We start from the raw sequence: 27921 nt of genomic DNA, 5'->3' as shown, positions 1-27921 counted from the left end.
GTCCCCTCCAAACTAAGCCACCTTGGTTGGTTTCCCCCACCTTCCTGTTGATGCAGTTTTGGGCACTATAATTTGTTTTGTCAACTTTAGTTTTTATTGCCCCACAGTACAAATAGTTCATGTGTAAGGGTGGTTGGTGGAGGAGTATTTGGTTTTTATCTGTTCTGCTGCAGACTGGCAATTTGAGGGCTGCTTTACATTGTTTGCTTCCAAAGCTGAGATAAACCTGCACTTGAGAGTGGGTGCCTCTTGTTTGGATAATGGTTCAAGGATCTCTTCATTTCCATGTACATGGCTTGGGGAGTTGCTACAACTTGGTATTTTAGCTTAGCCTGATATTGGAGAATTGTCTCAAGTGATCTGGCAGCAAACATGAGATGAAAACTTCTTTGGAAGTAGTCCCTGTGTAGCATTCCTTGTCTATTCACGATGCTTGCATCTCTAAAGATTGACTTCTTCCTTAGTCCTGTTCATCATTCAGTGCCTTGCAGTCAAATCTGTTAACTGCCTCCAGATGATGCAATATGATACAGAAGTCCTGTCTGGCATGTGCAAATCATCACTTGACAGTGTAATTACTGTCAGCGTAGTGAGTTTTATATGGAGGTATTCTGGTTCCTGAATATGGCACACTAGGCCCAAACAGCAGGGGAGAGATCATTGCCTTCCAGTTCTGCTTGGAGGGGTAGCTGGCTGCTCTTGGAATCAAACTGATTGACTTTTGACTTGATCTGGCAAGGCAAATATCCATGGGAGAGCCTGATTTGTTCTGAAAAACTAGCTTGCAGCTAATCCCTTTCCAATCTGGATTTTTTTGCTTTCTGCTTTAGGCTAGTTCAAGAAGTCTAAATACAATGAGGGCGTTGCTGCCTCTTGCTAGAATAAATGTTGACACAGATAAGTATGTTGGAAGGGGGAAAGTATTTCCAAAAACCTACTAATTGTAATAAATTTAAGTGTATGCATGGTGTTTAGTGGATGAACATCAGCCTTGTAGCTGGTGAACCTATTAGGAAACATGAGAAGCATGGATTTGCAATAACTCATTTTCCCTCTATAGAACCTGTTACAATGTAAAAACATAATTTCAGAATTTATTTATTTAAAATATTTTAATTTGGCAAGATCTACTGTATAACTTTATGGCATTGGCATTCTGCACTGTAATGCACTTGCACACACCCTGTGTCCTCTGCATTCTTCCCACCACAAGTGAATACTAGAGGCTAGGATTTGACAGAAATGTATTTATTCAAATGGCCTGTAACAAAGTAACTTCAGTCTACAATGGCAGTGGTCAAGATGTACATGATGGTAGAAATGTGTAGGTCTTGATGAAGCCATCTGATGATCTGAATTTGATTCTGAACCAGAATCAAATCTTTCAACTTCCATGTAATTCTGAGCAGTTCCTCTACTGCCCAACCTCGGTAAGGATAGTCTCTAGCAAATGTGCAGCACGGGAAGTAGTAGCTAACGACTACTATTTCTGAGCTTTCTGTGGCTGAGCAAACATCTGTCTAGCCCTTCCCTTTAGGCGGACATGGATTGGTGGGGGGCACGACCCCTTTGTAATACTACCTGGCTGTGAGTCACAACCATTTTTTTAACCTGCTATCCTGTATAAAGTGCATGTTGGCTAGCTCCCATCAGCCCTGCTGGTAATGCAGCTCAGCAAATTGTTCTCTGCCAGAGTTCTCTGCACTCCCTTTGCACAGTTTGGTTGAAGCGGTTAGCTGAGAGGAATGGGGGACTGTAATGGGCTTGATTGAGCGATCTCCCCCCCCCCCCGCCACACACACAGCTTTGAAAAGGCAGTATATAGCACTATAGCTTATCTGCACCTTTAAAATACTGAATATCCCCCCACAGTGCCAGTCTCAAGTCATTAACTAGTTGATTGAGGAAGTCATATCTGCTGTAGCCCCCTTACGAGCTGAGCAGCAGAACAGCCCTGGCCCAACTGTTTCTGCAGAAGCTGCCAACTTAATTCCACCTGCCCCTGTGTATGGATTTGTCTACTGAAAGTACTGCTGTCCCCACGAAGCCAGCCTTAAGGGTACATTATCTCCCTCCCCACCAGCCCAAAATAAATAAATAGCATGCTGCCCATCGGGTGCAGTACCTAAAACATCCATCGTCTTCTCCTTAAGACTTTCACATTGCTACTTGGCCTTGTGATGCCTTTATTTCCACCCTCTTAACAAGTGACAGAAATCATGAAAAGAATATTGGTGCATGCCCTTTGATAATTAAGGGACTAGACTTTTGTCTTGAAAGCAGTCGAGAGAGCCTTCCCTTGTACAGGAAACACTTTCCAGCCCTTGCAGAATTGATTTATGGAAAAGAACACTCTTTGCTGCAGCCCCTCAAGCAGTTATGGAAAGGTGGCACTAGAACAGAAAACGGAGGAGAGGCAGCTGCCTTTACAAGTCTCTTACTTTTTGGCTGAGACCTTGCAGTACTTAACAGCTGTTCTCTCCGTGCCACTGTAGCCTCTCTGAAGGCAGCAAGTGACTTCTAACTCTTAGTCTTTGGAGATGCTGAGCTAGGATGGTGCTTGATCCTTTGCTCTGCCCACGTAACCAGCCACCTAACCCCTTTCTACTCTGCTGTCCAGTTATGGGGGTAAGAAGCCAAAGGTGCCTTCTTCGCTCTGGAAGGCAAACCTCTAAAGATTTCCACTAGCACACAACCTCCATGCTTTCCTTCTGGGAAGAAAACTAGGCAAACTCTATAATGGGAGAGACCATCAGAAGGGAAGGAACTAGGGCCAAATCGACAATGCCTCATGTTCTTAGGGGAAAGAACACTGGTTGCCGCTTCTCCAGTTTCTTCTGGAGCACTAGAGCAAAATGAGTTTATTCAAATGAGAATGGACTGAGCCTAGTTAATCTATTCTGCAAATTCCCTCATACATCCTTAGTCGCACCAAATGCACACAGGGATTGAATTTAAAAGGGCAGGGCATATCTGCACTACAAGCATATTGCAGTTGCATTTTTCCATCCAAGGAATCACAAGGTGCTATAAAGCGAACAGATATCCCTTGGTTCCCAGCAAGCTCTAAACATATTTCAAGCCCTGTTCCTTTTTCATGAGAGTTAAGCCACTTTAAAGTCAGCTTAAAACACAGAGTCTAGTTAAATCATGGGCGATCCTGTTCTCTGAACAGGCTTACACAGGCCCCTGCTTTCTCTGCAGAGAGAGGTGACCCATACGTATGATTGTAAGTCAGAAATTCACACAAACTTCAATTGGGGGATTAAAAAAAAAAACACCTTCTCAAATATGTGCCCACAGTTTAGCTCCAACAATTGTTTGGCTAAAACCTGGTCCTTCACTTAGACCTGTTGCATGTGGAAACGGCATCTACTGTGCTTGCAGATGTGCTGCCCCAGCAAGAACAAAATGAATGTTCTGTGAAAGGCAGTCTTATGGCAGAAGAAGGATGCCCTTCTCTGCTCACAGGGGGTAGAGCACTTTGCCCTGACAGGTTGACGACTAGAGAGGCAAAAAGATCTAGGGCAAGCCTTGTTTTTAAAAAACCACCATAAAAGCTTTAAAAACACCATAGTGATTGTAGCTATGAGCAGCACAGCAACTAGGCAAGTGGCTTGGCAAAGAGAGGACACTGGCTCACTCCAACTCAACCTGACTCCCTATTATTTAAGCGCTGGATCGCATTTGCCATCGGCCAAAGGCTTCATGCCAAGGATGCAGCCTTTGCTCTTTCATCCAATCAGCAGTTTGGCATGATGGCAAAGTCCCTCCTCCATCACAGGGCCTACAAGGGATGGCTTTGTTCAAGAGTGATGGAAATAGGCTTTCTTGGATAATGGATGGGCAGCTAGCTGGAGGAGCACATGAGGTGGGAAAGGAGGAGCAGCTTCTATAAAAAGGCACTGGGATTGGCTCTTGGGTCTTTCTGGTTTCTGTAGCGCATGGCAAGCCACACTCCAAGGATCTGAAAGAAAAGCAGAATTAAGCCTTCAATCATAGGACTTTCCAAAAGGCAACGCCCAAGTCATCATGCTTCATACACTTAATATAGGGAGTGAGGTTGTGCTTTACATCAGTATCATAGCTGAAGCGGAGTTCTTCAATGGGAGATGGTAGAATCGCTTAGTCAGGCTCTCAAGGAAAAGCAGAACAAATATGTCTTATAGTTGTTGGGGTTTTCTTCATAGTTCACGGGTGTGCAAGAGGCAGAAAGTCAACAAGGTACAGTTTCCCAGTATTATCTTGCATGTCAGCAAAGTCTGTACTTGTTAAAATTCTGCCTTGGCTGTAGGGGAACAGCCAGGAGCAGAAGTGGCAGCAACCTTACCTGTGATGGGCAAAGGGTGTCCTTTCTCAAGGTAGGGAGATCAGTGGGAAAGCTTCCCAGAGCATTCACTTGGACTTCCAAAAAGCTTTTGACAATGTTTCCCACCTAAGGCTCTTGAGTAAAGAGCAGTCATGGGATAAGGGGCAGGTTCATGTGTGGATTGGTAACTGGTTTAAGAACAGGAAACAGGGTAGGAATAAATGGAGGGTTTTCACAATGGAAGGAAGTAAAAATGGGGTCCCAAGGATCTGGACCAGTGCTCTTTAACATTCATAAATGATCGAGAAGTTGGGGTAAGCAGCGGCCAAATTTAAAGATGACACACTAAACTATTTGGGGTAGCGATATTCAAAACAGATTGTGAGGAGCTCTGAAAGGATCTCTCCAAACAGAGTGGGTGACAATGACAAATGCGGCTCAGTGTAAGCAAGTGTAAAGTGATACACATTGATGCAAAAAATCCAACTTCATATATACACCGATGGGATCTGAGCTGTCAGATCCTCTTTAATGTGGTGATGCTCTTTATTTAGCAGGGGGAGATGAACTGGCCCTAACCAGCCCCAGCACAGTACCTCCAGTGACTGTTGCTGGTGTCTATCTTATGCTTCTTTTTAGATTGTGAGCACTTCGGGGACAGGGATCCATCTTATTATTTCTTTATGTAAACCGCTTCGGAAACTTTTTTGTGAAACAGCAGTATATAAGTATTTGTCAGTGACTGACCAGGAGAGAGATCTTGGGGTTGTGGTGGACAGTTAGTTGAAAGTGTCAACTTTGCACAGCAGCTGTGCAAGAGGCAAATTCCATACTAGGGATCATTAGGAAGGGGATTGGAAATGAGAATGCTAATATTGTGATGCTCTTATAGAAGTCTATGGCGTGGCCACATTTGGAGTACTTCATACAGTTCTGGTCACCATGACTTGAGGACATTGTAGAACTGGAAAAGGTGCAGAAGAGGGCAACCAAGATGATCAGGGGCCTGGAATACCTTATGAAACAAGGCTACAGCATCTGGTCTGTTTTAGATGCAACTAAAGGGCACAAGATAGAGGTATATAAAGTTATGCATGGAGAAAGTGGACAGAGAAACATTTCTCCCTCTCTCACAACACTAGAACCAGGAGTCATTCCATGAAACTGAATGCTAGAAAACTTAGGACCAACAAAAGTACTTTTTCACACAGCACAATTAGTCTATGGAATTATCTGACATGTGATGTGGTGATGGACACTAGTTGGATGGCTTTAAAAGGGGCTTAGACAAGTTCATAGAGGACAGGTCTATCAATGGCTACTAGTCTGGTGGCTATAAGCCACCTCCAGACTCAGAGGCAAGATGCCTCTCAATACCATTTGCAGGGAAACAGCAGGGCATGTCTTCGCCTCCTGCCTGTGGGCTTCTCAGAGGCATAATGGTGAGCCACTGTGTAACAGGGTGCTAGGCAAGAGGCTTTTGGCCTGATCCAGAAGGGCTGTTATGTTAGAGCATCCAGCCTCTGATTCTAGGTGACCTTATCAGTTGAGTTCGAAACACTGATAATTCTTGATTGCATTCACATTTTAACACAGGGGAAATGCCCTTACTGACAAGGTGTAAGCATGGATGGTGGGGCAGGAGGAGAATAAGGGTACATTTACCAGGACCTGGATATGCAGGGGGTTCTAGCCTAGGTTGCATTCACATTAGCATGAGAGAGGGGGAAATCAGCTTAAATTGTAGACCCTGCCTGAGGAATTTTGTGATCAGTTATATACTAATATAGGGTGTTGACACTGAGATTCATTAGAGCAAATGAGCAGCAGTGCTAGAGCAGAACAAGCATGGCACTGGGCCCTTCTGCAGAACAGACGGTGCTGAGATTGTCTGCTTGTGAACTTCTGGAGCTTGTAAGTCAGAGATGCATGCTTTGCTCATGTGACATGCCGTCAAGAACTACAAGTCCCAAAGTTCCTTGTGCTCTGTCCCTATCCACAGATACGTAGAGAGGGACAGAGCACTGTGCAATTAAGGACATTGATCCTAGCCACAGGGGAAGTCACCAGTACTACTGTAGGATTTACAGGCCCACAAGTGAATCGGTTGATATCTACGCCTTACAGAAAGAAACACATAGGGATAGGGAATAGTGCCTGGAAGGCAACGCTCACTCCTTGTGCCCCGCCAAAATTTGGTATATAAATATAAAGCTACAACTGCAGGCTGGTGTGTATATTGAAGGAGAGCTCCTGTTACAAACTTTGTACTAAGCCCAAATAAATGCTTGGGTGCTGCTTATTGGTGGTCACTTTCCCAGCAGAAGTTTGGTATTCAGCTGGATTGAGTTACCACCGAAAGATTACCTGGAGTAGCTCTGAGCACTATGGGGGAAACCAACTTTTGAAGAGAGAACAAACATGATTCTGAGAGAATTTGTTTCTTTCTGAATTGACAAGGGGCCATACCACAATTCTGCAAGAAAGTGGGATGTGTGGCACTGGATGCAGAGCTCTCCTTCCTGAGAAATGTCATGAAGATTTTCAGGTTGCAAGCCTGCTGAGATTTCAAGAAGCAGAGAGGTAGTGGACTAAGATTGCTAGTGGTAGTTGTAAACTTCTAGTGCCCTCCATAGCTTGTTGCCTTCCGCCTGATGAGCAAAACCAGAAGGAGTTGTTCAAAGTAAGATTGTGTAGAAATTAAGATTGTCCTGATATAGAATTTGGATTGTCTGGGTGCAAGATTTAAGTGGGAGTGTATGCATGCAGCCTTAATTATACTCCAAGTGTCTCATCCTATGTACTCTCTTGCTAGGTTTAAGAGCATACAACACACTCTTCTTAGCACTAAATACCTCCTGAAATCAAGCCATTGAGATGGTCATGGGAAGAGGAGGAGAGTGAGTATGCGTTTGTGGAATTATATATCCTACAGCTGTGGAAGCGAAATAGCTAAATATGAGCAAACACTCTCAGTCCAGAGAGGCAATTCCTTTTCCCAGCAGAAATTCTAGTCATTCCCAACCTCTGTAAGACAGTGAGCAAATGGTCAAGCAGTCTTGGTACCATTTGGTTAGTCTGAGTTTCTCCTACTGGCTTCAAGTATTGCGAAAGGGTGCTTGTCCCACTTATGGAGCAGCCTAATGTTTCCTACGCACACTGGTTTTTTAACTTAGATTGTTTTGAGTGTGTTGTTGCTGGTTTAACAAAATAAGCTTAAAAGATTTTGAAATTTTGATTAGAAGTGGTGTATACATTTACATTACCTCTGTGAAACTGAAAAAGAGCCCAACTCCACCAAGGATTTTCAAGGCCTCGCTTGCATGCTCCTTCATCTTTTCACCACATTCAGGACACTCTGTGTCTGGTGTTTTGCACTCCTGCAGAGGGTGACAAATGCAGTGTGGTTTTCAGTTAGTTGGAGGGACAGAATCCTAGGCTGTCAAGCTATCTTCATTAGGAGTGGCCTAAAAATCGACTCAAAAGTTAGTTGCTCAAGACTGAGAATGACAACTGGCAGACTAGCACCGCTTGAATGAAGAAATCACAGAAGCAGCTGATCATTTGCCTGAACAGAATAGCTGTGTGAATCTATGTTAGGTGAAGACAGATATAATACAGAGGCAGAGCTCAGAGTGTTATGTCGTGCAAGCCTGGTTCTTCCCTGGCTTTGCAACTAAAATGACAAGACACTTGTATCAGCAAGTCAAATGTTGACTCAGCCATCAGTTTGCCCTTCTCCTATTGATTTTACATGGACTGTCTACACTTAATGTTTAAAAGCACCACATGAACAGCAATGTATCCACTGCTTTATTAAAAGGAAGCCTTTAAAATGAAACACTAATCTGGAAATGGGGCGGAGCAGGGGGGAGGTTTTCTTTGGTGACACCAAGGTCCAGCCAAGCAGGACTCTTACATATTTCCCCTGCTATCTAGGCAAAGTGGCAATTCTCTTTATTTAGCAGGAGGAGAGCAACTGGCTCTATCTTACCTCTGCACTGCACACACCTAGTGGCTGTTTCTGTATCCACCTTGTTTCTATTTAGACTGTGAGCCCCTTGGGGGACATAGAACCATCTTTTTCCTATGTAAACCCACTTTAGGAACTTTTGTTGGAAATAGATATGCAAATAATAGTAGTAAGACAGACTCCGCCCAGCCAACTTCTGTTTCAAACTTGGAGAGGGAAGATAGATTTGAACACAATTTATGATCTAAAGCAGGGCTGTTCAACTTCAGCCCTCCTGCAGATGTAGGCCTACAGTTCTCATAATCCCTGGCTATTGGCCACTGTGGTTGGGGATTATTTATTGAATTGATGTACTGCCTAGTATAGAAATCTCTAGGCGGTGTACAGAATAAACAATATAAAACATTTAAAATCCATAAAAAGATTAAGTCATAGGTAAAACACACATTAAAATTTAAAATTTGATTTCAGTTGAAGGCCTGGGAAAATAGGTATGTTTTCAAGGTCCTCCTAAAAACAGAGAAGAAGATGCTCTTATTTCAGCAGGGAGTGTGTTCCAAAGCCCTGGGGCAGCCACAGAGAAGGCCCAGTCCTGAGTCACCACCAAATGAGTTGGCAGCAACTGCAGCTGGGCTTCTCCAGATGATCTTAATAGGCGGCGGTTCATGACAGAAGGAACTCTCAAATACCTTGAACCTAAGCCGTTAAGGGCTTTATAGGTAACTAGTATCTTTCAGCCCGTTAAAATAACAGGCGCTAGTAGCCTTTTCCCCGCACCTTCCGCCCCAGTACCCAAGGCTGCCACCGCCTCACCGGCCGGGCCTGGGCCCCCACCACCGCTGGCCTCCCCTTTCCAGGTCGGTCCGGCGGCCGCCGACTGTGGCTTCCGCAGCCGGGCCTGCCGCTGCCTCTGTCCCCCCGCCCTAGTCTCCGGCCGGGCCCTTCGCCATCGGCCTCCGTGCCACCGCCGGTCTCCCCAGCTGGGCCTGGGCCCCCCCGCCACTGCCTGCCTCCCCTTTCCGGCTTCTTCCGCTGCCTCCTTCCCTTGGCCCAGCGGCGGTGGCGCCTCAGTCGGCTTCCCCCGCCGCCTCCTCCCCCCTGTCCATCGGCGGCGGCGGCGGCAGCTCTGCCCCCGCCTAGGCCAGCTTTTTCCGCTGCCTCCTCACCCCGTCTGGCGGCGACGGCGACGCCGTCTCTCCCCTTCCCGCCTCTGCCCTCCCCGCGGCTGGCCCAGACCCACCGCTGCCGCTCTGGCCTCCCCGCGGCTGGGCCGACCAACCGGCCAACATGGCCGCCTGGTGCCTGCGGTCGTGTCTCCCTTGGCTGTTCTGGGCATGCGCGGAGCGGAGCGCATGCCCAGAACAGCCAAGGGAGACACGGACGCAGACACCAGACACGGACGGACACGCCAGGGACTTTATTATATAGGAGGATATCCAATAACTTGTATTTCATTCGGAAACATGGACAGCCAGTGCAGTTCTTTTAGAATCTATGTTAATGGTCACTTCTGGTAAACCAAGAGACCAATCTGGCTGCCGCATTCTGTGCCAATTGCAGTTACCGAACTACGTACAAAGGCAGCCCCACGTAGAGTGCATTACAGTAGTCAAGAGTAGAGGTTACCAGCATATGTATCACTGTTGTAAGTTCATTTGTCTCCAGAAATGGACATATTTGGTGTATCAGCCGAAGCTGATAAAAAAGCACTCCTGGCCACAGCCTCAACCTGAGAAACCAGGAAGCGTTTGAGGTCCAGGAGCACTCCCAGACTACAAACTTGATCTTTTAGGGAGAGTGTAACCCCATCCAGGACAGGCAGATGTAAATCATATCTCGGATCCCAACCCACTATAGACAGTACCTCAGTCTTGTTTGGATTCAACTTCAGCCTGTTATCCCTCATCCAGTCCAGTATCACCTCCAGGCAAACACTTTTTTTGGAGGGGGGGGGGTCATACCACTTCCTGATGAAGTTGGTATGAAGAAATAGCTCTATTTCTCCTATTATGGGAACTGTTGTCCAAAAACAGCTAGGGGGCCTAAATTGAGCAGGCCTGATCTAAAGCCACCAGCTCAGACACTACTTCAACACCCTAGAACTGTCTGGCTTCGAACTTAATCGACACTGTACAGCCAGAGTCTACACAACCCAGCTCTAGACTACAATATTATTCTACAAACAAACCAACAGTAGTGCGTGACCTTACAAGGCACATGCAGAAGAGTTTTGCAAGCTGCTCTCCAGAACCTTGTAAAATGAGACTAAAGCAGCTTCTAATTATATGAAATATATTGAGGAGTTGCACATAGAACAAACTGGGGAAAATGGGAATAAATGGTACATGGCACAAAAGGGAATTCAAAAGAAAATACAAAAACATTTATTAACTAAACTAGTTTTACCTGAGTTTGTTTGTTTGTTGTTAAATTTATATACTGCCTTTCATTAAAACAATCCCAAGGCGGTTTACAGCAAAAATATAAACACAAGATGGTAAAAAAGACACAATTAAAAATATTAAGTGAGAAATATTAAACAAATCTGATTAAAAATTTAAAACAAAAGCATAAAAGCAATACAGAGTATAAACAGCAGCAGCAAAGAACCAAATAAATGCCTAGGCAATAAGCCAGGATTTTACACTCTTGCTAAAAGCTGTGATGGAGACAGAGGAGCGAATAGCCACCGGGAGAGCATTCCAGAGTCTGGGGGCAGCAACAGAGAAGGCCCTGTCCCGTGTGCATGACAACCGAGCCTCCCTCACTGTCGGCACCCGGAGCAGAGGCCCCTCAGATGACCTCGTCAAGCGGGCAGTAACCCTTGGGAGCAGGCCGTCCCTCAGGTATCCCGGGCCCAAACTGTTAAGGGCTTTAAAGGTCAAAACCAGCACCTTGAATTGGACCCAGAAACAAACTGGTAGCCAGTGCAGCTCTTTCAAAATGGGTGTGATGTGCTCCCACCAGGCAGCTCCAGATAAAACTCTAGCTGCCGCATTTTGCACTAGCTGCAGTTTCCGGATATTCTTCAAGGGCAGCCCCACGTAGAGTTTGTTACAGTAATCCAGCCTTGACGTGACTAAGGCATGGGTAAGAATAAGGCCAGAACTGCCTTATCAAGAAAGGGACGCAGCTGGCGCACTAGCCGAAGCCGTGCAAAGGCACCCCTGGCCTCCACCTGAGCTTCCAAAAGCCGTGCAAAGGCACTCCTGGCCTCCACCTGAGCTTCCAAAAGCAGAGCCGGGTCCAGTAATACCCCCAAGTTGCATACTTGCTCGTTCAAGGGGAGTGCAACCCCATCCAGAACCGGTAAAACCTCCTCACCCCGATTGGCTCTCCTACTGACCAACATTACCTCCGTCTTGTCCGGATTCAATTTCAGTGTATTAGCCCACATCCAACCCATCATGGCCTCCAGCCCCTGATTCAGGACATCTACCGCCTCCCTAGGATCAGATGACAAGGAGAGATAGAGCTTAGTGTCATCCGCATATTGCTGACAACTCAGTCCAAGTCCCCAGATGACCTCTCCCAGCGGTTTCATGTAGATGTTAAACAGCATTGGGGACAAGACCGAACCCTGTGGGACCCCACAGGCCAGTGGCCACAGAGCCAAGCAGTAGTCCCCCAGCACCACCTTCTGGACCCTCCCCCCAAGAAATGAGCGGAACCACTGCAACACAGTACCTCCGATTCCCATACTCGAGAGGCAGCCCAGAAGGATACCATGGTCGATGTTATCAAACGCTGCCGAGAGGTCCAGCAGAACCAACAGGGACCCTCCCCCTGTCTAGTTCTCGGCATAGGTCATCCACTAGAGCGACCAAAGCAGTCCCATATCCGGGGCGGAAGCCAGATTGAAAAGGGTCCAGATAATCCATATCATCCAAGACTCTCTGCAGCTGGGACGCTGCACCACACTATCACCTTGACCAAAAAGGGCAGGTTAGAGACTGGTGGTCTATAGTTGTCCGGGTTGGAGGAATCAAGGGAGGGCTTTTAAAATAATGGTCTTACCATCGCCTCCTTGAGGCACGATGGCATCTTGCCCTCCCTTAATGAGGCATTAATAATCACCTCCAACCATCTACCTGTCCCCTCCCTGGCAGCTTTTATTAGCCATGAAGGACAAGGGTCAAGAGCACAAGATGTCGCCCACACACTGCCCAGGATCTTGTCCACATCCTCAGGCCGCACCAACTAAAAAGAATCCAACACAAAAGGACCAGATGGTAACAGAGGCACGTCTGCCGGAACTGCCAAAACTCTGGAGTCCAAATCAGCACGGATGCGAGTGACTTTATCCGCAAAGTGACACACAATCTTATCACAGCAGGCTGTGGATGGTTCCTCCCCCATTACCTGGGGGGGGGGGATGTGCGCAGCAATGTCTTAGCTATATGAAACAGCTCCGCTGGTCTGCACTGAGCAGATGCAATGGAGGCGGAGAAAAAGCATTTCTTCACCGCCCCCACCACCACGGAGTAGTCCCTAAAATGGGCTCTAGCCCGTGTTCGGTCGGATTCATCACCACTCTTCCTCCAGCGTCGTTCCAGCCGTCGCCCAAGTTGTTTCATCACCCTAAGCTCCAAGGAAAACCAAGGAGCCGAACAGGCTCCACCAAGCCAGAGAGGGCGTTTAGGAGCAACCGTGTCAACAGCCTGGGTCGTCTCTCCATTCCAGAGATCAACCAGGGCCTCGACAGGGTCACCAGCTCTGGACACTGGAAACTCCCCGAGGGCCTTCTGGAATCCAAGTGGATCCATAAGCCTGCGGGGGTGGAGTTCAGCAAGTAGGCAGATCCTTGGCTGAGAGAGCATTAATCTGTGTCTCCCTTTCTGGACACCAGTAGAAGATTATGGCTGGTGGACAGGTAACTGGTGACAAAATGGCTACCAGCCCTGTGGTTGTCTTTGGTAGAATATAGGAGGGGTTTACCATTGCCATCTTCTGTACAGCATGAGATGATGCCTTTCAGCATATTCCAGTATAGGTGTTTCCCATAGTCTGGGGAACATACCAGCGGGGATTTGAACCGACAACCTCTGGCTTGCTAGTCAAGTCACTTCCCTGCTGCGCCATTAGGTGGCTTCTCTGCAGCAATGTACTCTCCAAATAAAATCCTCGAGATTTTTGGAGAGTAGCAGGAATCTTAAGGAGGAAAACTAAATGAAGAGAGGTTTGAAAGAAATAAAAAGAGAAGCATGACTAGCCAAGAACACGAAAGGGCTTCATACAAAGGGAAGTGAAGACAAGTAAGGGTGTGCACAAACTGAGGTCCAAGCACTGGTTCAGTGCCATGGGGAGCGGGAGCTTTAAGAAAGGAGAGAGCAGGTCATTACCTGCTCTCCACCACCTCATGCAGCTTCCTGCTGGGGCTGTACTCATCCCAAGTACCCGCACATGGCATCTGTGCATGCGCAGCTACACCATGCTGGCCATGCAAATGGCAACCATGCATGTGCAGATGCCATGTGTATGCTGACGCCGTGTGCGGGTACTTGGGATGAGTACTGCCCCAGCCGGAAGCTGAACAAGGACCTGCTCGGTGCCCTCAGTGTCCTTAAAGACAAGAGGTACCTGCAGACACAAGACTGAACAAGCATGAGAGAATGAAGCAAGGAAGATCTGGTACTGACAAATGAGAAAAATGGAAGCAGCAGCAAGATTATACAAAGCTGTAGGAGTAAGAAGAGACAGTTTAAAACTGAACTTGACAATAAATAGGGAGCCAGTGAAGAGGATGCAGAGAGGACGAAGAGTCATAGCAACAGCCAAGGTGGCTCACATGTGCCGCAGGGATTCTGGACAATGATAATAGGAATAAAGAGAAATGAGGGTGGCTAGTAGTCCAAGGACAAGATTAGGACATGGGCTAGAATTTTGGGGTGTGGAAGAGAAACAACAGAGCTAGGAAAGGCAGCATAAAACTGCCAAGGGATTTATAAGGACAACAGTGATTGTTAACTGTTCTGGGGTTCCTTGGAAACTAAATGAGGGGGTAAAATAGTAGTGCTTCCTTGAAAAGACAGCCAGAGTGAGGCACAATAGGCCTGGCCACCATCCGACACAACCTGTGAGAACATGCCCCAGAAACCCTTCCTAGGTGTTCTGAAAAGGGCTCCCTGAGGGCAGGAAGTTGGAAAGCCACTGCATTAGGAAAGCAACAGAATGAAAAAAAGGATGGATTCCAAGGCTTTGAATCATGACACGCAGAAGGAATTGTATTTTAAGAAAATGTTTGAGGGACCAGGTTTGGAAGGAAGACAACAATCCTGGCTTTACTCTTGTTACATCTTAACACAACTAGCCCTACAAAGTGAAATAGCATGGAGGAAGATACACAGCTGGATATCATCTGCAAAGATATGATAGTTTAAGAATGATTAAGTGCACCTAACAGAAGGCTGTAGAGAGAAGCAGACAGGCAGACCTCCAAGTATTACAACCAAAGAGGGAAAGAGACTACAATAAAGAAAAACCTTAAAAAGGAAAGTGTGGAAGGAGATCACAAAAGCACAAAACCGGCAACACCAGTTTGGTGAAGAATTCAGAGAGCAGACTAGATCAACTGTATCAAAATACACTTAGATAAACATTGGAATTAACAATGTTGTGGTCTGATCTTAACACTGAACTTAGTGAAGCTTACTTCTGAGTAAACCTGCTAAGGACTGGACAATTAGTCCTTCCTCCTCCATAAATTGTGTTCCCCTCGTCCAGACTCTTTCTTCCTTCACATACCACATTAGTTTAGTGGTCTCAGGTTGTTCAAATAATCCATTTTTAAGGGGAAAGGTTTTACTAATCTGTGTAAACTTCCTGTTCATGTGGTAAGTGAGAGTAAAAATCAAGGTATGGTTTAATCTAATTTTACACATACAATTTCTTCTGAAACATACCTGGTATACTCTATGTCTGGGTATCTTAATATACAAGAGTATGTCTTAAATTATGTAAATCATATTCTACCAGTGTGTCGTGGACCTGCAGCAAGATTAACGTTGGTGAAACACTGGAAGAATTCTAGGCCATCTACTAGATGAAGAGGGCAACCAAAATGATCAGGGGCCTGGAGCACCTTCCTTATGAGGCTAGCCTACAGCATCTGGGGCTCTTTACCATGGAAAAGAGGCAAGTAAGGGGAGACATGATCGAGGTGTATGAAGTTATGCATGGAGTGGAGAGGGTGGACAGAGATAAATTTTTCTCCCTCTCTCACAACACTAGAACCAGGGGTCACCCCATGAAACTGAAGGTTGGGACTTAGTTTAGATGGCTTTAAAAGGGGCTTAGATAGATTCATGGAGGACAGGTCTATCAATGGCTACTAGTCGGAGAGCTATAGACCACCTCCAGCCTCAGAGGCAAGATGCCTCTCAATGCCAGTTGCAGGGGAGAAGCAGCAGGAGAGAGGGCATGCCCTCAGCTCTTGCCTGTGGGCTCCCCAGGCCTGATCCAGCAGAGCTGTTCTTATGTTCTTAGATTAGTCATTCTGATTTGATGTTGGGAAATGTCTAGACCAGTGTTTCTTAACCCTGGGCCCTCAGATGTTGGACTACAATTCCCAGAATTCCCAGACATGGCTTTGTGGCTGGGGATTCTGGGAGTGTAGTCCAACAACATCTGGGGGCCCAAGGTTAAGAAACCCTGGTCTAAACTGATTAAAATTGACAGTCTACTGGAGACTATCTAGGGGTTTTTAAAGATAGATTTTGAGGAAACATTAAGCTGGAGATCTGTGTTAAGCTAGACAACTAAGTCAAATAATTATCATAGCCATAAGTATTAAGTTAACAAAACCTTTTACTACTACTACTGTTCTGTTTATCAGTATGAAGTTCTAATTAATGTGAAGCCAACAATCTATTTTATTTTATTTAAAAAAAAATTATTTTAAAAAACCGCCCTGAGCTATTTTAGAAGGGCGGTATAGAAATTGAATTATTAATAATAATAATTTTTCTTTAATTTATTTTAATTAATTAATTAAATTAATTTATAATTTCTTTAATTTATCATGAGAGAGAGTGTAATCCTATTCTTTGATATGTACTTATTTTCTATTCGTGTTTTTAAAAAGTTCTCCTGAAACATATGTATTGACTGTTTAGATCAAATTAATGGTAGAGCACCTGCTTTGCATGCAGAAGATCCCCAGGTTCAATCCCTGGCATCCCCAGGGAGGACTGAGAAATACCCCTTGCGGAAACCTTGGGGAGCCACTGCCAATAGTGTAGAGGACAATACTGACCTAGATGGACCACGGGTCTCTCAGTGTAAAATAGTTTCATATGGAAGCTTTAGAGGAAGTGCAAAAAAACAGGACAGGATAGTAAACTTACTCCAATTCTTGCTAACTTCTTCTAGGATAACCAACATGGTCAGAGCTTATATGCCTTGACTAGTTAATGTATCCATCAATACTCCTGTCCTTACCATGCTTAGCGGTACCACCCACCAACTTCCAGAAAGGGATCCTGAAAAGGCCTTGTTCTCGACTAAAATTACTAGCCGGAACCTCCCCAGGCTGGGCTCCATAATTCCCAGCAGGTAAAAGCTGTAGAGAAATTTGCTCCATTACCTGCAACCTGAAAGGAGCCAAGTGTTCCAAGAAAATATACTTACTGCATTGCACATGCTGCGGTCAATTTCAAATTCAGCACTGGTATTGAACAGTCCACAGCAGTTAAAGTTCTTTTCCAGTGCCTTCCTGGTACTGTTTTCCATTTTTTCCCAGGCAACACTCAAGAGACTTTCCTGAGAGAAAAAGGAGACCTCTGTGAACAAGACTGTTGAGGCAGAGATTTGATACATGACTTACAACCATGTCCAGTCACTCAAGGAAGCTGGATCCCCACCCCACAATCAAGGTGCCTCACAGTGGAAGGTAGGTAAATGGGCTGGGAGTTTTTATAGTGCAGCCGCCGCCCAATCATAGCGCACCAAAGAACAGTACATAGTGGGCTACAACAAAGGCATTCTAATAACCAAGGCAAAGGTCCATTCGGAACTGTAGCAAGATGACTCGGAAAGGCAGAGAGGACGACCAGCCTGCCCTTTTGCCCGGAATCCCTGATCAAGCAATGTAGGAAACTCACAGGAGCATACAACCGCTGGCTGAGGTCACGGAGGGCAGGTATGTAACTGACCTGTGTGCAAATATATCACTTTGCTTGGAGCAACAGAAGTCTCTCTCCATTGTTGAGCTTGAACAACTGAGAGAGTTCACCTTTTGCCTGCGGTCTCAACCACAGTATGCTAGTTCCTTCTACTCATTTCCTTCCTGACAGAAGGAAATCTCAACTTCCATATCATACCATGTGTGTTGTGGCCCCAACAGATGCAGGCAGCTGTTGCGGCAGGCACAAGCGCTGGCCCCCACCCGTATTCTTGCACTTGACAACCTGCTCTCCAATGCAATGCAAGCAGCAACAAAACTTCATTCTAGAGGGAACATGTAGAGGCTTGACACACACAAGCTATACACTCAACAATGCAGGAACCTGTTGATAGTGCCTTACCTGTTTGTCTTTTGTGAGGGCCAGACATGAACAGGAGACTCCAAACTGGACAATAAAGACTAGCCCTAGAATGATCATGTACTGAAGAGAAGATGCTATTAAGGAAATGCTTGGCAAGAGTATAGAGATGCTCAGATTCTCAAAACTGCTACTGGACAGCCAACAAGCTAAGCTGCAGATAGCTTTCCTCTAGTTATTAAATGAACTGCAATCAGCTGTTAAGTGTCTTTTGGACTGTTACCTGGTATTAAGTGACAAGAGAAGGAACATCCTCCCTCTCTTCGAAATCTGTTTGGTATGCCATCCAAAGGGGTTTTATTATTGTTTTTACTCCAGTTTTAAGCTTACTGTTAGGTCCTATGCTGCCTTCCTTTAAGTTACGAAGGTCCTGTATTCCTCCTCAAGTCATTTGTCAGCCTTGTTTTCATCCACACACATTTATATATTGCCCTTTGTCCGAGAACCTCTGGGTGGTATACAACAAATATGAAACCACAGACAAAACTATCAAAACTTTTTATTAAAATTTTTACTAAAAATCAACAAATAGCTATGGCCAACTGGGAAACAAAGGGGAGCTACTCATTAACCAAAGGCCTGAATAAAAAGAACAGCCTTAAATTTCCTCTGAAAGACTGGGAGTGAGAGATGTATTTATTAAATTTATTATAGTATTTCTATGCCAGTTTTCAGGCAAGGCCCCCAAAGTAGGTCACAGCAAATATAGTAACAAAATAAACCCACAAAACTACTCAACATAACGTTTGGTACCATTTGTCTTCCTAAAAGATTAGTTGCAGGAGCCCACAAAAGAGTCTACAGGCAGCTTATGCAGATGACTTGCTGAAGCTAAGCAGATCTGGACCTGATCAAAAGATTCTGATAGGAAACTACTGGGAGTTCCCCCAAGTATGGAATGTATATGTACACCAGACAATAAGCACACAGCCAGCTGTTTCCACACTTCCTGCCTCCTAGCAGTAATGACTAGAAGAACTGACATCAGTATTTCTTCATTTCAAGTCTTGCGAGCAAAGAAGAGATTTGTTAAAACCACTCCAATTAGGTCATATATGACCTTAGCAATTCTATTCAGAAATTCACAAGATCAGGAAACACCCTCAGCTAGGGGGCAGTCTATGGTACCATGCTCTATAAAGAGATGACATCACTAGGACCCCTGTCTTGGACTGACCACCACTTTGCTGCAATCTTTTAAAAGGCCTCTTTCAGATGATGTGGTCAGCTGCCAGCAGCCTCTAGACAATAATACAATCCAGAAACTGGAGAGGCTCTGAGATTTCCTTATACCTCAATTGTTTTTTTTAAAGCCTTTTTCTGGATATCACAGTTACCTCTTGAAGAACTGTAGGTGCAGCTCTGACAGGCTTGGACTTTGTTTTATTGGGGCCCCTTTCTGAATGGAATTTGAAGCAATACTTAGCAGCTAAGGCCCTTATTTTTAAACCCCACCCCCAGTGACATTGCACCTATCCTCTCTCATCAGATCCTGTAGAGTGCAGCATCTCTCTCCCCCATTGTTATAACAGTCAAAAGTTAAAGGAAATATATATTTCACCACCCACACATTAGGCATGTTAGAGCAGCCCCACAAAATCTGTCCTCCCACGGAGACCTAGTATCTGGATGGGCGAAAGGTGAAGTGGCACTCTTGAGGCTAGAATTTCACCTCCACAACTATACTAGACACCACCTCTTCCTCCTACACTGTTCTCAGGCTTCTTTGTGCATTGAAATCAAGTTAGGAGAATATAGTGGAGTGGAAAATCCCTTTTCCATGCATAGCATAGAAGCGACAGTGCTGACATGAAATCCTACAAGGTATGAAAGGTAGAAAAAAAGACATTTTCATTCCTGGCAACTGCAGGTAATGTTACTAATATTTGTACAGTGCCAATTATTCTACGTTAAAGTTGCCCAATCAACATAAGAAAAGCAACATAACCTTCTATGGTTCTGTAGAAGGCAGGAAATTCAGCTTAGCAGCTATCGTCTATTTACATCCCGGCACTGTATACCCCGGCAGAGGTTATGGAAATACAGCCTATAAGAGAGGAGGAAGATCTAGGCACCAGTACAGGAAAAGCCATCCCCGTACCAACTGTATAATGAAGATGACCTGTGCACTTTAAAGAAATATCTTGGGAGTTCAAGTCATCTTTTCACCACACACTAAAGTACATGGGCCTTTTTCGACACACAGTTAGTTACTTGTAGAATTCTGCACCTACAGTTAACATTACTGTACAGTCATCCCTCACCAACTGCAGGTTTTACAGTTGCGGTTTTAAGTGTCCGCAGCTGGGAAATTGTGGCAGGTCTCACCAACTGCGACCTGAGTATCTGCAGTTTGGCAAGATTTTTTGGCAATTTTGGGGGGGTTCACAATTTGGGGGGTTCAGGGTGATTTCTGGGGGTCCCCCTTCACTTCTCTTGCTAACTATGACTGATTCCAGGTGTTTTTGGTGGTTTTTTAGTCTTTCTTTATTTTTCAGTCTTTTCCCGATCGCAATTCCCCTAACCCCTGTTTCCAATACATTTTTTTTGCTCCCCAACCACGAGGTTTTCCTGCAACAGAACCCTCACAGTTGGCAAGGGATAACTGTATTATTGTTTTGTATTATATTTTGTTCTATAATGATGCATTTCCCTATTTTATTGCTATGGTGGTCTAGGTGCCCCTTAACACTCTAGAATTCTGGCCATCACTTCAATGAATGTTATTTTTCATTCAGTTTTGAATGCCATCAAAAGTAGTGCCAATTTTTGCTTCTGGTTGTAGCTAAGCCACTGAATAGGAACATAGGAAGCTGCCATACACTGAGTCAAACCATTGGTCCATCTAGCTCAGTATTGTCTACACAGACTGGCAGCAGCTTCTCCAAGCTTGCAGGAATCTCTCTCAGACCTATCTTGGAGATGCCAGGGAGGGAACTTGGAACCTTCTGCTCCTTCCAGAGCAGCTCCATCTCCTGAGGGGAATATCTTACAGTGCTCACACATCCTCTTATTCATATGCAACCAGGGTGGACCCTGCTTAGCTAATGTCTTGCATGTTACCATTGCTTCAGATCATTCCATGTCAGACATTAAAAAAGCAGAAGGCACTATTGCTTTCCCCCACAATTTCATCTCATGCAAAAAGAAATAGTCACACTAAGGCAAACAAAGTTCTACCATTCTTCTGCTCGAACACACATCTTTGACAAACGGGTACTATTTCAGTCACTCAGACCTTTACGTCTTCCAAACATTAGCAGAATTCAAACGCCAAGTCATGTATTACTACTACTACTAATTATCTCTCACCCTTGAAACAAGTTCAGGGTAGCATACCTTATATCTCAACAATAATGCTATGAGGTGGTTAGCTGAACGAGGGTGACAGGCCGAAGATCAGCACCAAGCTTCAAAGCTATGTGGGGATAGGAACCCAGATCTCCCCATTCCAATCTAGCACTCTGATCATTACACCATACTGAGGCTGTTCCCATGCGCAGCCTAACCCTGGCTAGCCCTGTCTGGGTTAGGCTGTGCATGAGGACCACTGGGATCGGGCCTGATCCTGGTGGGGCAGTATCACCTAGCCTGCCGTTTAAGCCCAGCTTCTAATCGGGGTTAAGGGAGTGAGCGCAGCCCAAGGAGACGCAGAGATGGGCGCCTAGAGCACCTGTCCCCTGCAGGAATCCTGAAGAAAGGGAAGGTCTTGCAGCCTTCCCTCCCACCCTTCCAAACGGCTGTGTGAATACTCTCATTGTCTCTCCATGTCTGTATTATGTGTGCTAGAGCAGTGGTTCCCAAACTGGGACCCTTGAGATGTTACTGAACTACAGCTCCCATCGTCCCCAGCCACAATAAATTGAAGCTGGGGCTGATGGGAGTTGTAGTTCAGCAACATCTGGAGGTTCCCAGTTTGGGACCCATTCTGCTAAAGGAGTAAGTGTGTAGTATTCACTGAAGACCATTTCATATTGCAAGAATGATTTGCCTGAAGCAGATATCCATATCACATTAATAATGTCTGAAAGAGATGACGGTAAAGAAGGAACCCTGGATCGGCATAAAACATCCCGAGAGCATGCTGGCAAGCTCTGCCACAGTGCTGACACTCTGAAAAATGTCACCCCCATACAAACACACTGTCCACACTCATGGTGTTTGCCTCTTCAGACAGACATAAGCGTGGACAGCACAGGAGGCAACATTTCTCAGCATGCAAGTGCTGCAGCGGGGCTTGCCAGTGGGCTCTCACTTTTTTTAACCATGTCTGAAGAGTGCTCTTGGATTTTTAGGCCATCCTGCATAAAAGTGGCCCTCAGTCCATGTTTAGTCCCCTTTCACCTGTCTCGTTTGCATGCTTCCAATCTATTGGTTGGGGGCTACGCGAGAGCTACTCATGGTAGAATTAGACACAGATGCAGAGCTGCCTCTGAAAACAGCATCCCTGCTCTAGAGTAACACAATGTCATCATGGTGTCAGTTCCCTCTTCTGCAGTGGACAAGGATGTGGGTGGAGAAGTGAGGATGTTTATATCCGTATCCTACCTTTTGCCCTTCATGGAACCCAAGGCAATGTCAGGCACTAGACATGTTAAGATGTCTAACATGTTAATGAGGAAGATGTTAATGAGGAAGAACTGGACACGGGGACGCCATTTCCTGGAGCTGCCCTCTGCCTTTCACAACATTTAGTTGAACTTTTGATTGATTTCAATAAATAATGAAGTGAACAAATTACACAAGTCCATATCTTTGGCATTCAGATCATTGAAACCTTAGGACTTCCTTATTAATCCTCACTCAGCCATGAAGTACACTGGATCACCATCTCTCAGCTTATTCTATATACTTCACAGGGTTGATGCGAGACAAGACTCCTGCTGTCATGGCTGCCCTATATTTGTTTGTTCTGCACACGGTGGCTTTAGATTTGCTGCAATACTGTTTGACTTGCTTATTTTGCTATTACATACCATTTAAGTTCTTCAGTCTGCACGTAGCTTTGAGCCACAGTGTGCGTGAAATGCAGGATTAAAGTGTTTCAAAATAAATAGTAAAGTAAGAATCCCCCAGAAAAAGGGCAGGATTCAAAGGCAACAAAAATAAGTGGCTGACATCTGGACCAACCTTCCACAGATATGCCTGATTTCTCATTGGCATGGAAGAGGGGCAATTTTCAACAATTACCGCCTTCCCTTACAGCCACTTGTGTCTCCCAAAACTGTCCCTCAGAGTTGGGGGACACTCAGAGAGATAGTTTTGAAGGCACAGGTGGCTATAGAGGGAAAAGGGTGGACTTATCAAAAGTAACCTCTCCCTCCTCACACAGCAGAAAAATCTGGCACGCTCATGGAAGGTTAGTCTGGCTATCAGCCAGCAATTACAACTTAGGCTGCAATACTCTGCACACTTACTTGTGAGTAATCAAACTTATTTCCTAGTATGTGTGTCTAGGATTGAACTCCATGTTAATCAAATGCTAACCTCCTTGACCTGGGATAGGACCTTGCACTAACTCCCCTTCTTTCCTGCTCAAAGATTAATTCACACAATGTACCACAGACAGAGCCAAAATCTGTACAGTAGATCTTCAGTTTGAAGTCAACCCTCTAACTTGCAGCCTTAAGAAAAGGGAACAAACTGATCTTCCTTGCAATGTCTGATATCCCAAAGTAAAGTGTCGGGCGGTGGGGGGAATCATACACACATCTTAGGCCAAGACTGCATAACTTTGGCCCTCCAACTGGTTTTGGATGACAGCTCCCATAATCCCCAACCACAATGGCCAGTCATCAGGGAATTATGGGAGTTGTAGGCCAACATCAGCAGGAAGATCAAACTTGGGCAGCCCTGTCTTAGACCAAGTATGTGTGCATCTCTCCGCCAACCCCTCCAAAATGATGAGCCAAGCACTAGAAGAAAGTTACAACTCTGCATTGATCTGCAGACTTCTTTGCTCCTACAATGGATGGTCTGCCACAGTTTAGTTGGCCATGTCATGTTTGCTTGCCAGTGCAAAGCCTGGAAAGATAAACAAGTACCGTAGAGGTTTTTGCATGGCAGATCTCAGAACAAATGCAACAATTCCTGCCTTGCCAACTGCACAGAAGGATACAAAGAAGAGCATGACTTGGTGATGGTTGATAGCACCGATGAGCCCCACGATGGCGATGAGAAGCAGGAAGAAACCCACAGCAATGACCCCTCCGATGATGTGGATGCTGGAGACAATGCCGAAGCCTTTACCCCAGGCGGCCACGCCAATCAGCAGCAGCCCGACCAGCTGGAAAGCAAGAAGGAGTTGGGGGAGGGGAGGAAGAATGGAAGAGTCAGAAGCATATGGGCAAAGAAGAAACACAAACCTAGCATTTCCCTCCTGTGTGGTTTAGTACATTAATACACACACACCCAGTCCTGTAAGTCATGAAGAAGTTGCCGCCTTCATTTTCAGTGACAGGGGCACACACAAATTGCTAAGATCTAAAATCTAGCATGCTTCAGATTTGAAAAAGTGTAATTCCTCCTCTCAAATTGACAGGTTTGAAAGTCTACTTAAAATCAAAGCCATTCAGCTCTGTAATTGGTGGATTAGGCTTCCCTTGGGGCTTGATTTTAATTTTGAGTGATCTAATGCTTTCCCAGCAATGTACAAGGGGCATTGGGTAACAACAGTAAAACAGCTGTCTACACCATGGTGGTGGTGGTGGTTTTTTAAAGTATTTTAATGCATTCCTAAACAAAGAAAAGCAAACTCCACTGCCAGCTTACTTTTATGAATTCTGCAAGATTTTCCTCCAGCTAAGAATATCTATTCTACTCTCTCAGCAGCAACAAAACTCATAGCCAGTTTACTGCAAGACTTTGAAAAAATGGCTTGCCAATGCAAGATCAGACCTCTCGTTGTTGCACCTGTCTTACTAATCCCTTCTTGCTTTAACCCCCAAGTACTCTCCTTACGCTAAACAGTCATTAACATTTCCTATTTCCATTGTGAAATCCAAGTTCACATTTACAACACAGAGTTGCACTTAGTTAAGATGTAAACACTAATTTTAGATGATCCAAGGCTATCACTGCTCAAAGACACCAAACCCTATTTTCAGTGGTGGCATTTCCATCTTAATGTTAGGAATAGTTCCTTACAGGTTTGACGTTAGTGAGCCCCTGAAGCACACCAATGTCATTGCGTATGCAGCCAGAAGAACAAACATTTAGATGACGGAGGCAAGATCCTAAAAGCCTGCCCTTTTATTACTATCCTGCCTGAAAGTCTGAAAATCCACAGTACACATACACACACCTCCCCTGTAGAGTTAGACAGCTGAACACGAAACCTTGCCCACAGATCTTCTTTAGCTTTTAAGATGGTTCCTAGCCCTCATGGCTGCACTAAAGAATCTTAACATGTGACCGTTTCTAGTCATACTGACTGTTTCATGACCACATTAACACACTACACAATTAAATTATTAAAAGCTGTCCTCAGGGGGTTATAAAGTTAAACAAGGGCACAAAAACTGCAGCAAGCCATTTTGAGCAAAGTCATCGCCCTGAATGAAGCAGTCGGCGATGCTCCACTCATAGGCAACATGGAGTGGAGCGCAGGAACCTCCTTCTAGCACAGGGCAGTAGCTCTCCTGTTCAGTCATTCTGTTCCAAGCCCCACCCTCTCCTGTAGCTTGTTTCTTTGCTTGGTTCTAAACTAGTCCTGATCAACTTCTGCCCTCCTACAGATGTTTGCCTATAACTTCCCAAATCCCTAGCTATTGGCTACTGTGGCTGGGGATTATGGGAGCTGTAATCCAAACACACCTGGGGGGGCCAAAGTTGAGCAGGCCTGTATCTAAACAGATCTCGCAAAAGAGTTGATGAACCTATCGGACATTTTCAAGTGATCTGTTAGGCAATGACAGACAGATGATGTCTGCTGGGTGAACATGAGATTAGATAGGTTAACTGGTGCAGAATCTAGTCTACGTCATACCCTTGCATCCCTTAGTAAGTGTTATTCAGGGCATCTGAAGTTCTATTCTTTCTCCCACCCAAGATTTCAACACTGTTCCATACATCTCACACAGTGGCACATGCCCAGTCCTAATATCCTCCCTCATACTTGCTATCCTATCCCAGATATCTTGTGTTTCTTAGGGCAGTGAGAAGAGTGTTTAAGTCAGATCAATGCCCATCAAATGCTGAGATACCCACATTCAACACATCATTTATGCAATACTACTTAATAAAACATGCCTGTTTGCACATGAAGCACTGCATTGCTATTAAAGCAATGATGTAAAGCCTTTTACATCATTAGCTCAAGTTGCTGCTTGAACTTAAGATACATCAGGAGGACTGGGAAATTGGAAAAAGCAACACTTATGTCCAGTGCATACAGGGAATAGGAGGTATAGGAGGGATCAGAATAGCAAGAAGTGTTTCCTGCGGACTACCTAAGAAGATCAAGAGTTTCCTGCAGATTAGCAGGGACCTACTCAAGCTGCAGAGCCCTATTTTGTTGCTGTGACATACTGACCAATTCTGACAAGCCTCTATGCCATAAGCAACAGACTGGACAAGTAGTCAATTCAATATGGAGGAATAATTATTTTAGCTTCCAAGCAGTCAGGGAAAGACTCTGAAGTAATGCTTTAACACTCACTTCCAGCCACGGAAGGCTTGAAAAGTGGGTGCCCATTTAGTGGAAATAAAAGTGCTAAATTCAAGGAAGCTAGATCAGTGTGAATGAAATGATATACTGCCGAACTGGCACGAGGGGGAGGTTGCAATGGTGCCTATCTAGAGCAGACAACAAAAACTGAGGAAATAGAAGGCTTTCCCAGTAAAGCACCATAGAGAGGAAACTGTGGCCAATTTTAAGGAAGGATTTTAAAAAAACAAAACACAGTACTGCTAACAGCATACCACACAATCACAACGGGAAATGAGTCAATAAGAAACAAAGAACTCGACAATAAGACCAGCCGCAGCATCTAGGCATCTTTTAAAGTGGAGCAACATATATTTCTGTTGTCTGCTCTAGACAAGCACCACTGCAAGCTCCGCTTCATGTCCTAGATAGGGCAATATATCGGTTCAGTCACATCACACGGACCTAGTATCCTTGAATTTGACTCCTTTCTTTCCACCGAGAAGGGCACCCCCTGTCCGAGCCCTCTCTAGGAGCTTCAACAACCACCTCTAACCTCCTCCTCACATCGCAGAGGATGATGGAGCCACATGGACAGAGGCCCCCCCCCGTCCCCGCTTCCAGCCGTGCCAAATTAACCCTCCATCACAGCTACACCCCCAGTGAACCGCCCTGTGCCTCCTCCCATCATGCGCCACCTCACCTAGTCTCTTGATAGGCAAGCTGAGGTCATCCTCGCCCTCGCTTCTTTCTAGGAGGAGGAGGAGGAGGAGGAGGCCCAGCCGCCTCACTAGCCGCAGCCCAACACTAGCCCACCACTCCTATGACGGGAGCCCCAGCACATGGCCCTGGGTGCCCTCCCCCCCACCGCAAGGGCCAACAGCTGCCCCACCCTGGGCAAGGCCCCCCGCCACTCTCCCCGGGGATCTCCTCCCAGGCCGCTCCGCCTTCTCTCTGCCCACCCGCTCCCAGGTCTTCTTCCCCCCTCCCTCCATACTCTTAATCCTACACACCCTCCTCCATCTCCCACGAAATCCCGTGTGGAGAGGAGAGGGAGGGAGCCGGCTGTCACACTCACCACGTATACGACGTTGAGGGCGCACAACGCATTGCGTGAGCAGGCGAAGCCCCCGCAAACCATCTTCCCCGGCTGGAACACCAAAGTCCCGCTTCTCCCCAAAGAGCAACACCACCCCCTACCCCAAAGGGGCAGCAGCCGCTGGTCCTGCCCCTTTAAATCCCAGCCTGCCGCCGCGCCTGCGCGCTGCTACTGCTTCGCTCCACCTGCTCGGCGCGTTCTCTTGCTGGCACACCTACTCGCTCCTCCCCCGAGCGCATGCGCCCGCGGCATAGCGTCACCTGCTGGGGATTAATTCTATCTTATCCGGGTACCGAACCTAGAAGGCGGGAAAAGAGTCCCCTCCCCCAGACCTATGAGAACTAGAGGATA

General features: G+C 45.7%; 1 protein-coding gene across 3 annotated transcripts; it reads right to left on the bottom strand.

Annotated features, from left to right (window-relative positions):
- Positions 1-1232: 1232 nt before the first annotated feature.
- On the bottom strand, positions 1233-27921 carry TSPAN31 (tetraspanin 31). 3 transcript variants are annotated; one of them, XM_053299798.1, is made up of 6 exons: positions 27550-27921; positions 23943-24110; positions 17807-17887; positions 16911-17042; positions 7576-7689; positions 1233-3967 (listed from the first exon to the last, which is right to left on the bottom strand). In XM_053299798.1, exons 1-6 carry the CDS (start codon positions 27610-27612, stop codon positions 3893-3895), a joined length of 633 nt encoding a protein of 210 aa, XP_053155773.1. In that variant the 5' UTR covers positions 27613-27921; the 3' UTR covers positions 1233-3892. The 3 variants fall into 3 exon arrangements, with proteins under 3 accessions (XP_053155773.1, XP_053155775.1, XP_053155774.1); XM_053299800.1 differs by lacking the exon at positions 27550-27921 and adding an exon at positions 27485-27526; XM_053299799.1 differs by lacking the exon at positions 27550-27921 and adding an exon at positions 27175-27330.

Source organism: Hemicordylus capensis, chromosome 2 (assembly GCF_027244095.1).
Source record: "Hemicordylus capensis ecotype Gifberg chromosome 2, rHemCap1.1.pri, whole genome shotgun sequence".
NCBI classification, from domain to species: domain Eukaryota; kingdom Metazoa; phylum Chordata; class Lepidosauria; order Squamata; family Cordylidae; genus Hemicordylus; species Hemicordylus capensis.
The sequence above is the reverse complement of the archived record's forward strand: the minus strand, read 5'-3'. Positions and strand labels throughout refer to the sequence as shown.